The following is an 18486-nucleotide window of genomic DNA, read 5'->3' as shown; positions in this document are numbered from 1 at the left end:
TCTACAATTAAATGTCAGGAGTTGTGAAAAACTGAGTTTAAATGTATTTGGCTTCGGTGAATGTAAACTTCTGACTTCAACTGTACGTGAACAGCCCCTTGTGCTACAAGACGTACTGTATAAGAGAGCAAGAGGCAACAACAAAAGACCTACACTAAGTCCTCTTCAGTGCTTGGCACATATCTAAAATTAAAATGCGCATTTCTATTTTAAATTTGACAAATAAACGAATTTAGAATTTTAATTTTAAACAATGTGCTTCCAGTCACACGGCAAGGTAAACAGGAATTATGTGGCCGATCCTAGGGTACTGGAACTCTTGGAAACAACATGCCAACTTCCTGTGTGACCATGTTGCCCAGAGAGAGAGTGACAGACAGAGAGAGATCCAAGCTATAAATTAACTGTTAAATTTAACCACTAGTACCATTGCTTTTTGTTATTTCTCTGCTAGTGTTTTCTTTTTCAGATGTTTGGATGTGTTCTTTTTTCCTTAAACTCCCTCCTTCACTGTCTCTGAGTGAAAGCATTCTCTGTGTGACTGGCGGACTCTTTTGCACGTGAATGAAGTCCATTGAGCTTTACAGACGCTCTGAGGGAGCACGTGTTCATTCGCAATACCCGAGCGCTCTCGCTCAGGTCTGACCACGGACCCGGACACCGGACAGAATCTTAAACAGCATGGCAACAAGACCGGTCCTTTATTACACCCATCCTCAAGCCATCCACGTTTCACTCATTCTTTTGTATCTGTCCATCTCTCGTTCTCTCTGTGCCATTGACAAAATCAGGTTTCTTACAGGAACATCTGCTTTAACAGTGTGATGATCATTTTAAGAATTCTGTGTTTTAGTGGAGCTAAAGCAGATATAAAGTTAATACATAAAGTTTAAAATAACTTTGAAAGCGTGAAACAAAAATCACAGCTGTATAATATTTGCATACAGTTTTGTACATGAATTGTTGCACATCAATGGTTGACTCTGAAAAATGGACAACATGCACTTAGATTCAAATTTGCAGACTCTTGAATCTTGATTATCACGGTTTTCTTAAAGCAATTCATATTTGCATGGAATAAATGCTATGACCACAAAGAACACAATACGGACCAAAAATATCAATTTTTTTGCAACTGCGATTTTAATCGAGATTTAATCAAATGTTTTCCTTACATTGAAAACTAAAGCTTACATTGTTTATAAGTTGCAAATAAAATAAAATTGAAATCTGCTGCAATGTAGAAACTGCACATGCTCATAAAGTGATATTGTGATTAATTGTGAAGCCCTAAAGGCCACTTAGTTATATTTACAGCATTTCATACAGTTCAGACTTTTTTAAAACAAGATAATTTAAAAACTTGAAGGGGACCAGCCAACCCTCAAAAAATGAGGAAACTTACCTACAAACTTATTACAAAATATCTTGATGAAAATGTCAAATGGTTTGTGTGAGGGTTAGGTTTAAGGGTAGGATTAGGGGATACAAAATTAAACTGAAGTACAATGAACTGAATTAAGACAAGAAACATAGAAAGGGGTCACAGAAACTCTTTCCTTGAGTTTTATTTATTTATTTTTGGCCTTCTTTATAAAATAAGAACTTAATTATTTCAGTACTTTGTATAAGCCTTTTTGGGCTATTGATTTTACTTTCCCAGCACAAATATTGTTATATTCTTGTTTCTTTTTTTTTTCTTTTCTTTATCTCTGCTTCTGTACCAAGTAAATAGAAATAAATAAAACAATTATGATTACAACCAAAATAAATCAACTTAAATTACATTACATTGCATTACATTGCATTATGTTAAATTAAATTGAAACTGAACTGAATTAAATCAAATTGAAATGAAATTGAAATCAAGAGGAAATGAATTGAATGTGACATTATATTGAGAGTAAGAAAAAGCATGCCTAGATTCCTAAAATAAAAATACAACTGAATTGAATTTACTTGGCAAAAAGAAAAATAGAATGTGTCAACAGACAAAATAAACTGACATGACCGCACAAACAGAAGTTTTCAATTCAACTGAATTAAACCTAAATTGAACTGAATTAAATCAGAACTCATTTGAGTTGAACTGAATTGAACCAAATTTAAATGAGAAAAAAGATGATGGAGTAGACAGACAAACAATCAGACAGACACATCGAGAATTCAAACAATGTTACACCATAAACAATATTGCTAAATTCTTGCTTAGTAGATCCTTTTATTCAGACTCAGACAGACATTCTTGAGGTGGTCAGTCTCACACACACACACACTTTAAGGCAGCACCACAGGAGGAGAGAACAAAGAGAATTGGACACACAATGGGGAGGGGGTTCTAGAGATGACAGTCAAGCTGTTTATCAGAATACCTCAACAAAAGAGACGGACAGAGAGAGGAGGGAGTAAAGGAAGACAGGATGGAGTGTGGAGAGAGGACGAAATTGGAAAAGATACGGTGGGACACGAGGAAAGGGAAGGCATGTGGACAAAACTGAAAAGAAACAGGGAAATAACATTGCAAGTGGACAAAATCGTTCACATGAAGTGGATAGTTTTGTCCATGTATGGACAAATGAGAAGAAAAAAAAAAGTGTGCACTTACCAGGAGTGAGGTGTCACTAGGGACTCATCTCTAAAGGACAGCATCTGACAGACTTCAGACTGGTATTATAGAGTCCTTGCTGACAGAGAGGGAGAAATCATTTTAGTGAGCCTCTCACGGACGGACTGTATCCAGAGTATAAGAAGGGGGGATGAAGGGGCTTCAGTAATGTGTGCAGTGAGCCATTCAGCCCTGTGAAAAACAAACTGTTAACTTTCTCAATGGAGGGAGGATGCCGGGGGCACGACGGCTGTGCATGGGGGATGCATGTATGTGTGGATTGAGGGGCACTTGGTTAGAGTATCAGAAACTGCAAGGGTTAAAAGTCCTCAAAGACTGCGACTGGTGCACCTCAAATGTCAGTGTGTGTTTACCAATATAATTTGGAGACAAAATTCTCACCAGAAGATTCATTCTCAGCTAAATTTGACAAAACCTCCCTATACCCCACTAATATAAAATAATTGAAGTATATTTATATTATTCTAAACAGGCCAAAAGTTACTTTTTAGATGTAGGGTTAGGGATTAGTTTATGGTAAATCTATATCAAGAATTCAAAAGATCCAGGGACACCAATATAAAATAGCTCGATTTGCTAGGTAACACTTTTAAATTGACACAGCATCTTAAAAATGTGACTTTTCGGCACGAGGCGCTGAAACCAGTGAGATGCACCACAAACAAAATTAGATGCTTTCACAGGACGCACATGCACATATTCCTACAATCAAAAAATAGTGCAGACAGAATATAAGAACACATTCTGTGTGAACTGCCCCTCAGACAGATTGACAAATTCAAATGCAAATGGATTGTTGTGGACTAGGCCAATGATTGGGCTTATATTCAATCAAATGGAAAGAAAACCATCAATACATTAAATTCTAAAGCCACTTTTTATTATGCACATTCAATGCTTTGCACGTCAGTCACAATCATGTAGTGTCTTTAAATTACCTGTATATTGTAATCCGAGCCTCAGGAGCTTAGGTGTTGTCTTTGAGTCAGCTATGTCCTTGGAGCTTCATTCGAAACAATTAGTTACAAACTGCTTCTTTCAATTGAGGAACATTTCAAAATTAAGATCATCTGTGACTAAAGGCGAGTTAGAGATGATTATTCATGCATTCGTTTAGACTATTGTAACAGTCTTTTTACGTGTTTGAGTAAGAAGGAGCTTCATCGCCTCCAGGTTGTTCAGAACTCTGCTGCAAGGCTTTTAACCCGCGTTAAGAGAAGAGAACACATCACACCTGTTTTAGCTTCACTTCACTGGTTACCAGTCCAGTATAGAATTCATTTTAAAATTCTAGTTCTTACTTTTAGAGCCTTGCATGGCCAAGTCCCTACCTACATCACTGACCTGATACAGCCGCACACTCTTACCCGGAGTCTCAGGTCTTTAGATCAGATGCTATTAGTTGTTCCCCGTACCCATTTTAAAACTAGAGAGGACCAGTCATTCCAGGCAGTCGCTCCCAGGCTGTGGAATGCTTTGCCTCTTGTTTTACGTTGCGCGAACTCAGTTGATTCTTTTAAAAAACAACTGAAGACTTTGCTCTTCAAGCAGGCTTTTGGTTAGTCGAGGGTTTTTTTTATGGTTGTTTGTAGTGTTTGTTGTTTGTATTTTGGGGAATGTATTTAAATTGTTTTTGTATTACATTTTACTGTGAAGCACTTTGTGATGTTTATCTGTGAAAAGTGCTATATAAATAAATTTTACTTACTTAATTACTTATTGGGTGTTTTTTTTTTTGTGGTTTTTTTTTTTCAAAAAACATATATGTGATTAAATTGTAATTAATTCAAGTTAATCAGTATATTATGTCATTAATTTCATTGAATCAATTGACACCAGTTAAAAATGCAATAAGAAATTAATAATGTAAAACAAAATTAAGTAAATTTTATACATCTTCTCTATCAGGGTATGTACAAATGCACATATACATACACAAAGTGCAGTGTGAAAAAAAGTTTTATGCACTTGATGTTGCAGAGTGAGGATGTCTTAAAAAAGTTAATCCATTAGTATTTTTCATTTATCAATTAATGTCATACAAAGTCCAGTAAACAGAAAAAAGCTAAATCAATATTTGGTATGACAATTCAATACAGAAGATATACATATATGTGTGTGTGTGTGTGTGTGTGTGTGTGTGTGTGTGTGTGTGTGTGTGTGTGTGTGTGTGTGTGTGTGTGTGTGTGTGTGTGTGTTTTCTTCACTGTATAAACTGCGCATTGCCACACAGCTGAAGTTTTACTTACTGCCCTCTGGAGTAAACATGTAGTACTACAAGCTTGCATTTCTCAGGAATCTTCCATATTACGGTCCGGGGGCATTGCGATTAATGGCGTTCATGTTTTTATCACGTTATTTTTAGTCAAATTAATCGCACTGAATTAACACGTTAAATCGACAGCCCTACTTTAAAGAGATAGTTTACCCAAAAATGAATATTTGAGCTTTGTAGGCCAAAATGTTGATGCTCCAAAAAGCACATAAAAGCAGTATAAAAGTAATCCATAAGACTGTGTGAATCTATGTGAATCACCAAAAACACAAGAAGAAAGTGAAAGTGATCTGTTTCTCATACACACCTATCACACCGCTTCTGACAATACTGATTTAACCACTGGTGTGTTATGGATTACTTTTATGCTGACTGATGTTTGTTTGTTTAGCTTTAAAATGTTGCCACCCATTCACTTGCATTGTATGGACCTACAGAGCTGAGAAATATTTCTAAAAATCTTCATTTGAGTTCAGCAGATGAAAGAAAGTCATACACATCTGGGGTTGCATGAGGGCGAGTAAATAATGAGAAGTGTCATTTTTGGGTGAACTATCCCTTTTAGGTCTCTTGTCAGATCTGGATGAATTTGTCTATAAGAAGAGAGGTTTGGAAACATTTCTAGTAATTATTACAGTGAAAACATGAAAATGTCCCACAAGGACATTATATGTAATGCTGAAATATAATGCCTCCTTTTGCTATATCATAGTTTTTAAAGTCCTGTGTGGATTCTTATGTCAGTGTATTTACAATTTTCAGTGTCGTAAGTATTTAGATTGTTTGTTCTGTACAGCAGTACTGCCGCTCTCTAAATGCAGAGTACGCAGCCTACGTAGGGCACAAACCCTGATCGTGGAACACTCGCTGTGTCTGAAACTGCCCCCTATCCACTTTATAGTTATAAAACATATATATATAAAACATCTTAAGAAAAATGTGTTTGTGAAACATCTTATGTGCCTAAGACTTTTGCACAGTACTGTATGTGTATATATATATATATATATATATATTACAAAATTACCTGCCACTGCATGAAACACCCACATTTAGCGGATGGTGGGTGCTAATTGCATACCCTGTTCTCTATTGACCCCCGCCAGTACATTCAGGTACTCACCTGATTGGTATCCATATGTCTATAGTAAACATACATGAAGTCTATGGTATGTCTTCATTTTGTTAGCTAGGTGACACCTTGTCCTAACCTGGCACGATACAACAAGCATACTCAGCCTATATGTTGTAGATGTTTTGATATTTTTATGGGAAAACAAGACGACATACTATTTACTTGAGAAGCAAATGTATTAAAGGAATATTTCGGGTTCAATACAACTTGATCTTAATCGACAGCATTTCTGGCAGACTGTTGATTTACCACAAAAAAATTTATTCCAACTAGTCCCTCCTTTTCTTAAAAAAATTTAATAATAAAATAAAATGTCTGAATAGCTTACAAAGGAAGTGAATGGGGTCAATCCGTATATATGTTAAAATTCTCCCCGTTTCTAAAGATTAGCCACTAAATGTTAAGATAATTTTAGTGTGATAAAACTGCTTGCTAACCTAAAGTTATATCCAATTTTACAACTTCATTGCATTGATTACATAATGCCATAAATCCTAAAATGACAATTACTAAAAAAAAACGCTTGTTTTAACAACATTACAGCTCAAATAATACACAAGTTTTAACAGTTTAAAATATTTTTTTTAAATCATAAGCTTCACATTTCTGCCATTAAACCATCCAAAAATTGGCACCATTCACTTCCAATTGTAAGTGCCCAACTGTAACCTTTATTTTGCTTTAAAAACAAAGGAGGGAATTATTTTTTTGTGGTAACCAACATTATGCCACCAATACTGTTAATTTAGTATTAAACAATGATTGAACCTGGAAATTTCTTTCCAGTCTTATTTTCTAAGAATTATAACAACATTTTATGTGATTTAGGCTGTTTACAACAAGAAAAAAATATATATATTTTTAAAAAACAAGAAATAAAAATGCCAATGTGTTAAGAATAAACCTCACAAAATGTTATAAGATTTCTATGAAAATTAGAATTATTATCTAATGTGATTAGCCCCTAAAGTAAATGTATCTAGTAGTTTTAATGATTTTAAATAATTTTACAGGAACTTGTTTCATACTTTTTTGCAGTCTATATCTCCATGAGACCTTTGTCAGCTCATTATCTAAGAAAAGCCCTTTGGGAAGCAGTAGTCTTGTTTCTTTGGCAACAAACCCCCCCCACCACCCCCTACCACGACATCCCATAAGCTCCAATTTTCTTTTCAGTCAAATTCAAATCTGACATTTCACAGTTGGACTGAAAAGAGATCAAGAAACCTTCAATCCACTCCACCGTCATTACCCTGTTTCCCTACATTTCCAGGCACCCTCACACACACACACACCAGACAAAAAAAACACAATACACAACGGGGTGGCTTATCTCGAGTTCAACTTTTGTACGCCTTTCTCTGGAGATAAATCTATTCACTCACTCATTCATTCATTCATCCAGCTATTCATCCATTCATTGGTGTCTACGTCTACATTCAGTTGGGTCACTTAATTTAGCGAACTGAAATTAGTTACTCACTCATTTTTTCACAGAGGTGACTAAGGGAACAGATGATACTTTATGCAAGATTTATGTTGGATTCATGGCATATCAGGTTTTCTGAGAGTCAAAGGTCTCCCGCCAACACAGGGGAAAATTCACAATATAATTCTGACCAAAAGAGCTCTAAAAAAACAACAAGGTAACTGTGCTGGTGAACAGCCTGATGATACTGCTTTACCCACTAGAACAGAACCAGGCCAACACTAACCAGCATCAACTGGCAGTACCAGACCAAGATTATCCAACAGAAAACAGCACTAAAACATCATTAACTAGTCTTAATCCAGCCAGAAACAAAACCAGACCAGCAGCAAAGAGCACTTACTACACTGAAAACAATTATTAGTTGGCTCAACAACAACAACATATTAAACAATAAAAAATCCAAGTATTTTTTTCCTTGTAATTCAATGAATGCCATTTAGAGGTATTTTTAAAAGATGATTTTATCCTCTTTATTGTAAGCAAGCACGTTAAATACAACTTTTTAAGTCTAGGCACAAGCTAAATAGTTGGTTAATAGCTAATGATTAATCAATGCAATAATTGCCCAAATAGTCGAATAATTGTTCTAATAATCGTTAGATTAGTCGATTTTCAAAATAATAATTATTTGCAGCCCTACTTTTCAATAAAGGGCTTTCCCACTTCAAAGCCTCACATTATGCACAACTGCTTCCCAATAGTGAGCGCCAATATCATGTTATGAACATGCCAAATTGCCCACTGTCCCATTACACGGACTTGTGGCAAGCTCTTACTGGCATTTCAACTGGGTGCTAAAAATAACTATCGAACATTGTTATACGATACAATTTTCTCATCAGCCACCCCATTTCAACAGTGTTCTGTCTTCCACAATTACGTGTGAAGCCGTGCCAGTGTTATGAGTCGAAATACACAATCTTCTCGCAAAGAACACGATAGAGGTTGTTTTATATGGTTTAATAAGACTGCTGTCCCACTTCGGGAATGCGTGGCAAATCATCATGGAAGTGTCAGAGCTTGTGTTTACAATGATTAAGCACAATCTGTGGTCTGACCACACAATATGCCTGTGTTGTGTGCACAGACTGCAACACACACAGTGGGTTTTACAGACGTTAAGTCCTAATTCTGTAGAAGGACAGTGGGGCTTTGCCCCATTCTAGTTCTGAGACGTGTGAATCGTGCTCTCGCGATGCGCCCATTCAGAACTCAAACAGATTTTATTGCACATCTGTCCTCAGAACTTATTTGCATCAATAGATTTGAAGGACACGTTCATCATGTACCAATTACACTGCATTACAGGCGGCTTTTTAGATTTGCATTAGAGGGAACTGCGTATCAATTTAAAGTCCTTAATTTCAGTCCATCTCTGGCTCCCCGCAAATTCACGAAATGTATCGATGTGGGTCTTGCCCCATTGAAAACGAACTGTGGGTGTGTTTTGAATTACCTCAGTGATTGGTCATTACTAGCCAATCAGAGGCACTACTGAGCAAACACAGAGACTTGCTGCTTTGCATATGGAAAAAATGGTATAATGTCAACTGGTGAAAATCACACTTTTCCCCGGCCAGAAAATCTAAATTTTAGGAGTTCATGTGTGCACACCTCATGAACGAGCATGTACAGACCATTCTTCGGTGTGTGTTTCAGTTCAAACTGAAAAAACATTACCACTGAAGTCATTTCATTTTCCTGTACATTGTGGTAACTCGCCACTGTCTGGCTGCTCAAGCACCATGGACAGCTCCAACCTCCTACCAACAAGGTATTATGCTGGGTCAAGTTTTCAGAAAGAAAGTGCTGACAACAAATGCATCCAAAACAGGTTGGGGCAAGGTGTGAAACGGACACCCGACTTTTGACACCTGGAAACACGTGTGAAACGGCCATGACATATCAACCACCTAGAGCTACTGGCTCTCTTCTAGCTTTGAGATGTATTCATTACGATATTGTGAATCACCACATTCTGATTCGTTTGGACAACACAACAGTAGTGGAGTATATATGTTGCCATGACACGCAGGCCCATGTATGGTGCAAATCCAACTCGGCCGGCTACAGTCCCGACTTGGGACCTAACTTTGGTCCTAAAAGCAATCGCAGGGCCCCCCTTCGAGCCATTGGACTCTGTTGATTTGCACATGCACTCCATTAGGACCACACTACTGCTGGCTCTGGCCTCAGTAAAAAGGGTCGGTGACTAACATGCACTATCAATTGACAATTCATGTCTGAAGTTTGGCCCCGGCCTTTCAAAAGCCACTGTCAAACGCAGAAAAGTCTATGTGTCTAAGGTTCTAACCACACCTTTCAGAGCACAGGTGGTTCACCTTCAAGCGTTCTTCGTCCATTTATTTTGGATGAGGAACCTTCCTTGCATTTGTTATCCCCTGTGTGGGTGCTACACACATAAGTTGAGCGCACCTGACAGTTCAGACTGTCTGATCAGCTCTTTGTGTGCTATAGAGGATGCACGAAAGGAATGTCCGTCTCCAAGCAAAGACTTTCTCACTGGATCATTGCTGCGATTGCCATGGCTTATGAGTCGCCGGGTAAGAGCTGCCCAATTGGTGTTAAAGCACACTCAACTAGAAGCATGGCCTCCTCATAAGCATGGACGAATGGTGTGTCTTTACAAGACATATGTTTTGCAGAAGAATGGTCTTCTCAAAACACATTCGCAACGTTTTACAACCTAGGCGTAATGTCTCTGTCTTCACAACTCCTCTCTGTTTAGAGTGCTTGCTATTTCGTTTACTTATATACTTATGCCCCCCTTAAGTATGGGCTCCACATAACTGTGTGTTGTAATTTACCTTAAAGTCACAAACACTTTCATTATAATTAAACTCCCTTACTGACTGGGTTCGTATGACTATAGTTCATATTCATTCTGAGTGCTCCCTTCCTGGCCCAACATGAGGGTCACTCACTTGCGGCATACTCATATCGGTTGCTGTCCTGTTGGACTGCGGCATCCTTTTTCCTCTCTGGAAGGTTATGTTGTGTAGTGCGGCATGATGGGATTCTGTTCCACATATACGTTAGCATGCAATGTCAAGTGTACTGAGTCATAAAGGAATGTCTTAGTTAAGTTAGTAACCTTGGTTCCCTGAGACAAAGGGCACAAGACATTGCGAACGCTGGCCGCACTACAAGACTCAAGCGAGTCCTTGCAGAGGTGGGAGCAAGTCACACATGTTCAAGTCACAAGCAAAGTGAAAGTAAAAAGTAAGCAAAGTAAGTCTTAACCTTCAAGTCTCGAGTCAAGTCTCATGTGCAATGCAGACAAATCAAGCAAGACAAGTCAGTGACTCACCTCAAGCAAGTTAGGTCAAGTTCTGATGAGTTTCAAGTCAAGCCGAGTCAAGCCACAGTACAAAAATAAATAGAGGTTCATTTTTTAATTAAATATTTATTTTTGTTCTGAAAAGATGAACTTATAAACATATCTTTACATAAATGTTTTTATATGAATTGTATATCAGTAATGTGTTGAAATGCAAATTCGCTCTCTGACTATAAGTGGTGCTCATGCAGCTGAAATATAGCTGTTACCCTGGTAACACCTGTACACAAAGCAGTCCTGCGCTTATAAACAATACTTTATTAGACATTATACAGAGGTAAGATGAAAATAAAATGCCATCGAAACTTTTCTGAAGACAGTCAGTTCCCTTCAGTGATACATTTATATAAAATATTCATAAAAGTATTGCATTCAAGAGCTTTAGTCAAAATCTTTAGACGTCATAATTACTACGAGAGCACTTGGATTTTGTCACGAGTCATTCTGTATATTTTATACTACCTGTCACGTTTTAAATATAGTGTTGCGACTGCAAATCTGCCTGTTTTGTTTTTATATTGCCAACAAATGGTTATGGTATATTGTTGACTGTTGAGAATGTTTAGAAAAGCCACACACACATTTAGAGGCAATGTCGGGTAATTTCAAACTTGTCGCGCTACAAAACAAGAGATTAATCGTGAATCATTTTAATTTACTGACAACCCTCAAACTTTTGAAAAGTAATTTTACATATTAATATTTCTGGATAATGAAATAACAAAATGATTTACTTTCCTTTCCTTGTAGTTTTTTAAATGTCTGCTGAAATTCGAGGTTGTGGTTTTTGTATTGGATATTTTTGCGTTGCATATTTTGCACAAGTTGCATACTATTTTTATTCACATGGTCCAAATAGAAATCTTTATGTCCAAAGGAGATTATTTTGGGAACTTGACAATCATCTGTCATTTTGGCACATTGTGAGCATAGCGTTAACTGCGCAGATGCAGATCAGTGGTGCTGGCGGGCCTACATTATTGCATATTAATTAATTGATGTCGCAATATTTTTAAACACATTTCATTACGGTTTATAATAAGCTATTGAAAATAACAATAATAATAAACATTCAAGTCATTGTCGAGGCATGCAGTTCAAGTCAAGTCTCGAGTCACTGGTTCTCAAGTTAAAGTCAAGTCATTTTCTTCATTTAGTCAAGGAAGTCACAAGTCGTTAAATTTGCGACTCAAGTCAGACTCGAGTCAAGTCACGTAACTCGAGTACCCCACCTCTGGTTCCTTGTCCCTCAGACAGAAAATACTGAGGAATGGTGTTTGTGCACCTGCTTTTATAACGGACAGCTTCACACCTAAAAGGGCGGGGCTCAAACACCATAGCTAATATTAGAATAATGCCATCATTGTAAAGAGGTTTCAACTAGGTGGTGTGGTAGGACAACTCCCCATGTGCGTTAGAACACAATGTCTCATTCCCTTCGTCTCAGGGAACCGAGGATAAGTACATAACAGAGATGTTTTCCATCGAAGTTGAAATAACCTTAAGTTGAATTTGCTTAAAAAGTGTGATGCAAAAATGCTTTGTATATCATTTTAAGTTAATCTAACTGATCATTTTTATCAGTGTAGCACAAGCAAGCGTAGACCAGCACCAGACTAATTTTCAACAGCAAAAAAATACTGCATAAAAACATCAACAGCCAGCATTTATAGCCCCAAACCATCAATAACTAGCCTTAATCCAGTCTGAACTAAAACCAGACATGAACATAACACATAACTAGCCTGGACCAGCACCAGACTCATGTAAACCAGCAAAAAAAAGAGCTTCCAGACCAGCACAAAGCCAGACCAGCAATTAACTACCCCAAACCAGCATTTAACAACCCAAAAATAGTGATAACTAGCACTAATCCAGCCTGAACCAATACCAAACTAGACTTAACAGCACCTAACTAGCTTGGATCAGCACCAGACTAATATAAACCAGCAAAAAACATCTTCCAGACCAGCACTTAACAACCCCAAACCAGCACCAAGTAGTAACTAGCCATAATCCATCCTTAAATAAAAGCAGACAACTGAGACCAGCACTAAACAGCACCAAACTAGCTTGATCCATACATGTACCCTGGACTAGCACCACAATAATATTCACCAGCAAAAAAAGCATCAAAACATCAATAACCACCCTTAAATCAGTCATAACCAAAACCATACCAGCACTAAATAACCCCAAAACATCAAATACCAGCCCATATCCAGACTTAACTAAAACCATACCAGAGCTAAACAGCACCAAACAAACCTGGACTAGCACCAGACTAATATTAACCAGCAAAAAACAGCATTGAAACATAAATAACTACCCTTAAATCATCCTGAACTAGACCACCACTAAATTAGTGGTCAACCAATTTATCGCAGAGGACAATAAATCAGTCGATATTCCAATTTTGTAATTATTGCATCGGCCGATCAATTTTCCCGTTTGGCCGATTGGTTTCTAAAGGCCACGAGGGTGCCGAGAATTTCCTTCTTGCATGTGAAGGAGCATCCGAGACATGTAAATGACCAATCACTGTTAATTTTGTTACGTGCCATCGTGTTATTACAATAATAGACCGGTGTGCTAACACTGTCTGATTTAAACGATCTGAATATCAGAGCAACAGTGCGTTGAAGTGCTCACCTGTTTCCTTCTCCATATCTCTCCTCAACAGTTCCCTGGACCTCTCAACTGTCTTGTCTAATGATAAAAAGGCAAATATAAATACAACTTCTATCATATACTGTCTACATATAGAAATCTAGTTTAAATCAATGTAATTCACGAACCTCCAGCGTTTTCTTCCCGTCCAGCACTCATCTAATATCTTCCACATATTCCATCAGCCAGAATCAAAAACTTCAGGATAAGGATTAAATGTTCCTCTAATAATTCACAAATCATGATGGTCAGTCCGTGAAAATCCAAGCAGGCGATCCACAATGTTTAACTGCACGAGTGCGTAATTGCAACTTATAAGTAAAAGCACCTCATATGCACTATGAGTAAATGCCATATTCACTGTGTACTGTATGTAGGGCTGGGCGATATGGCCTAAAAATAAAATCTCCGATTTTATTTTTTTTAATTCGATTTACGATTTTTTCCCGATTTTCCCATCTACTTATTAAGGAAATCAATACGACAAACGGCAGACAACTTAAAGCAAATTTTGCTTTTATTTAATCAAAAGCAAGACAAATGTAACCCCCATTTCTGGGATGAAGTTTCTTGGGAACAAACTTCCCACTCTCACCGTAGCCATGTTGTACGCTTGCTGTATGCTGTTGCCGTTTGCGTGTGTGCTATGATGTTGTTGTTGTACGCTGCCATACTGCTATGTGAAACTAACGCTACGGATGCTCTGGGGAGCCAAAAATGCGCCATTACACAAAAACTCGATTTACTTATTTTTTAAATCGCCCGCAACAAAAAATTCGAATTAATTCATTGAATCGATTTTTCGCCCAGGCCTAACTGTATGTATTTTATGAGAAAATGGTATTGGTAATGTGCAAATGCCATCCATTGTTGCTGGACTACTGTGTGCACTGTCAATTCCTTCTAATATTTTAAAGGGGTCATGACATGAGAAACCAAATTTGCCTTGATCTTTTGGTATATAAGAGGTCTTTGTATCATTAAAACGTCCTGCAAGATTAATATTTTAAGACGTCCTCCCCATTCTAAACGAATCATTTATTTAATCAAGCTCAAAATACAGCTCGTTCTGGATTCATGGTTAGAAGTGACGTGTCGGTTAGAAGTGACGTAACAGCGTTTGCATATGACCGCCTCCAGCACAAGATAACTACGCTCATTTCAGATCGCCGTCGCCTCACAAGTGTTCAGTCGATGGACAGCGAGCTCTGACAGAGACTACTTGTGCACAGGAAAATTACGATGCCACACAGATGTGCTGTTCCTGGCTGTGGTCAAACAAAACCTCTGAATAAGCTGCCGAAAGATCCAGACGTCAGGGAAAAATGGATGCAGTTTATTTTTTGCGGACGTTCCAGTCACGGCAGTGTTAACTTAAGCGTTTGTTCTGTACATTTTAAGGATGACTGTTTTGAGAACAAATCTCAATATGATGCTGGCTTTGCCAGAAAACTGTTGCTCAAAGATAAGTCCGTGCTCGACTATTCTGGGAGCAACGACGACGCAAACTGTAAGTAATCTATTTTAAACTTTAAACTACTTTTTAAAGCGCAATTTCATTCATTATGAATAATCACAGTGTTTTTATTTAGTTTACTTGCATATTGTTCTGGCTGGGGGCGTCAATAATTGATACATAGGCACTGACGTTAGCCAATCATAACAGTGGGCGTTAACACTGAAGTCTTAAATGGAAAACGCCCCAAAACAGACTGTTTGAATCAGAGGATGAGAAACAGGGTGGGAAAAGGTCATAAATCACTAGATTTTAAAAGTTTTTCTTAAAAAAAAATATATTAATACTATAATTGCACCTAAGGGAACTTAATAATACAATAAAAAAAACCATGTCATGACCCCTTTAACAATTTCTACATGCAGAAATAAATTGCTAAAATTGTATGACTAAACAGAAATCAGAAGAAACTACTATCTACCATTTGAAATGCAATCACATTTTTTAAAGAATTAAATATAATAAAAGTTAATTAATACAACTTAATGTATGTTTTGTTTGAAATTGAGTAAATATAGAGCTAAATAAGATAAATAAATTTTTTTAGCTATTTTATGTTTATGTTATTTACTATATTAAATTGTGTGATATATCAGCATTGTATCAGCCTGTCGGCCACCCTGCTCTCTGGATATCAGCAACTGCCTTTTACATTTATTTAAATTTCTCTCAGGTGATACCTCTGAGCCCCCATCCAGTATCATTCCTCAGTAACAAGGGCTTCTGTGCCCCTTTACTTATAAAATTATATATAAAAACATATCATTTGAAAGCAAAAAATATTCAAACAAATACTGGACTGCTGTCATCATGCTTCAAAATGAACAGATGATCATTTATCCATTTATATCCAACTGCACTCGATTGATAAACTATTTAAAACATATTTTTATATTTTGGTAGAAGATCCATCAGGACCTAAGATCTGTCTCTGGACCTCAGTGTAGTTTTGTAGAGACTATTTTGACTGTTTAGAATTACATTTTTAACCAACTTGGAAATTCCAAAAATTTGTGATATGCAAATACCAATGTAAATCTCGATAAAGCTCCAGAACAACACTAAACAGTCAAAACCATCACCAAATAAGAAACTAGCGCCAAAGAAATATAACCAGCTAAAACATCACTAATAATCCCCATACCAGCCAGAATCATCACCACTACCCACCACCAAACCAGTTTGAACAAACACCAACCAGCCAAAGCTAGCACCAAACAGTATCAACAAGCCCTGAACAAGCCTGTTTCAGCATGTGGATGAACCAGGTTGCCCAAGATCTACAGCCCTTCATTTTTCAATAGCCGATGCACAGAACGCCGCCCTAAATCGCGATCAATGGTGTGTAATAATCCGAGATACCCTGCCCTTGGCCTCCTCGGTGTGACAACGGATGCCGTATCGACTCTAACGGAGCCTAAGTTAAAAAAATGTTCCAGCACCAGGTCAGCCCTAACCAACCAAAACTAGCATAAAACCATCACTAACAAGCCCCAAACAAGTTTGAACCAGCAACAGAACAGCAGTATCCCCAAAAAACGAAAATCAAACCAACAAAAACCATTACTAACTAGCCCCAAACCAACTTGAAACAGCACCAAAATAAACCCCAAAATAAACAAACAATTAATCTAAACATTGGTAGAGCCCTGGTCTCTAAGTTAATTGTTTGTTTATTTTGGAGTTTAATGTGGTTGTCTTTTTGTAATCAAAGTATATTTTAAAACATGAATACCATGTGTACCATTTGATACTTGCCTTTAATTTGTGTTTGGTAAAGTCCACAATGTGTATACTGTATATAAGTGTGGTGAAAGCATGGTGAGAGAGTCATTTTGTCTGTCAGCTCAATCGTCTGTTAGTCCTTTACCATTATGGGCTACTGACTTATTGGTTGATATTGTTTGATTTTGTGTTTTTTTTATGTATTTATTTGGTTATTACTTTATTAAACAGGAATATAGTTATAATCTGGAAGCCTGATTTATTAATTTTTTCTTGATAGTTTTTCTGAAGACTTGAATGCTGCTTTTGCTGAGGAGCAATACAAATATTTGTGTCATTGCCCTATTCCTTGGCCACGACCATCACAATATGATAGCACTCAAAGCAGAAGTCGTCTGGTGCTAATTAGTCTTGGCTTCGACCCTCGAGGGTGTGTTCCCTCTCAGGGGGTTTACTATGACATGTCATAACTGAACAGATGCCAATACTATAAGACATGTTACAGCACAGAATGAATAGGATGAAAAGAAACAGAACAGATTTGACCAAAATGATCTCACTATGAAATACATGACTTGTGCTGTAATCACCTTAATTCAGCACAGATTTCTTTATGCTGCCCAATCACACTTCTTTCCACAGATTTGTCTTCATTCTTAAAAATCTTTCTTTATAAACATATGTATGGCGTTCACCATGTTTTTCTCTTTTGTCTTATTTTGAAGTGAAGGTGTATGAGAGAGATGGTGAGAAGCTTGCCTAAAAAACGTAATACTACCAGTGTTTCTGCAGTACTGGTAAACTGCCGATCTGATTAAGTAAATAGTCTGCATGTGTTACACGCTTCAGAAACATGAATGTGTGATGCCGCTTATAAGCTGAATACATAGACTGAAACAAACACATTTTATGAGCATCATCACGCTGTGCTAATTGTAGTAGATGACAGAAGAGAGCACCTAGAGACTTTTCAATTTTATATAATTAAATTGTAGCATTTTGTGCTTTAATAATCACACTAGGCCATATAACCAACGTCTTAACCGGAGGTGTGTAACTACCGACAAAAACACAGAATGGAAAAGCCTTCATGTCAAAATAAAGGTTTGATTCAAAATAAAAGCTTGACAGAAGAATTGAAGAAATCACAACAGAAATATAAAACTACCTGCATAGTATAATGTAGAATTTACTGTAATAATAACATTATTATTATTACAATATCTCACAAGCAAGAGTGCCGTTGTAATGAATATATGTTTTCATTAATGTTTTCATTTATAATGTGATGCTTTGTTGTGCAGGACATTATTTGACAAAAAAGACCAATTTTGTATTTTAGATTATGCTGTGAGGATCTTTACTCAAGCACTTAATTTTTGTTTAATGCAATGGTATGTTGGAAAGTAATTTTTCTAATTTCATTTGATTAATGTTTTATTAATTAATTTATTTGGGTTTAGAAAAAACTAATAAAACTGATTTCATTGGGCCCTATTTAAAAAAACGAGTAATATTCACCTTATTGAGAAACTCTTCAAGGAAACACTTTGAACTCCACAAGAAAGGTGCTGCAGAGAATTCTAGTTTTACCCACAAGTTAATGCATTAAACATTTTTAAATAATGACATGCATTAACACGTTAATTTTGATAGCACTTTAATGCTCATCAAGATCATTTTTTG

General features: G+C 36.9%; 1 protein-coding gene across 1 annotated transcript in view; it reads right to left on the bottom strand.

Moving 5' to 3' along the window:
* Positions 1 to 18486, bottom strand: part of LOC127654477 (semaphorin-5B-like) — a 91344-nt gene that overhangs the window by 61638 nt on the left and 11220 nt on the right. Inside the window, 1 exon segment of the mRNA XM_052141698.1 lies at positions 2606 to 2684. Within this exon segment, the coding sequence (XP_051997658.1) occupies positions 2606 to 2649 (44 nt within the window). The 5' untranslated portion in view covers positions 2650 to 2684.

The sequence above is a fragment of the Xyrauchen texanus genome, chromosome 13 (assembly GCF_025860055.1).
Source record: "Xyrauchen texanus isolate HMW12.3.18 chromosome 13, RBS_HiC_50CHRs, whole genome shotgun sequence".
NCBI classification, from domain to species: domain Eukaryota; kingdom Metazoa; phylum Chordata; class Actinopteri; order Cypriniformes; family Catostomidae; genus Xyrauchen; species Xyrauchen texanus.
Note: the sequence above shows the minus strand (reverse complement) of the source record. Positions and strands in the feature narration are given on the sequence as shown.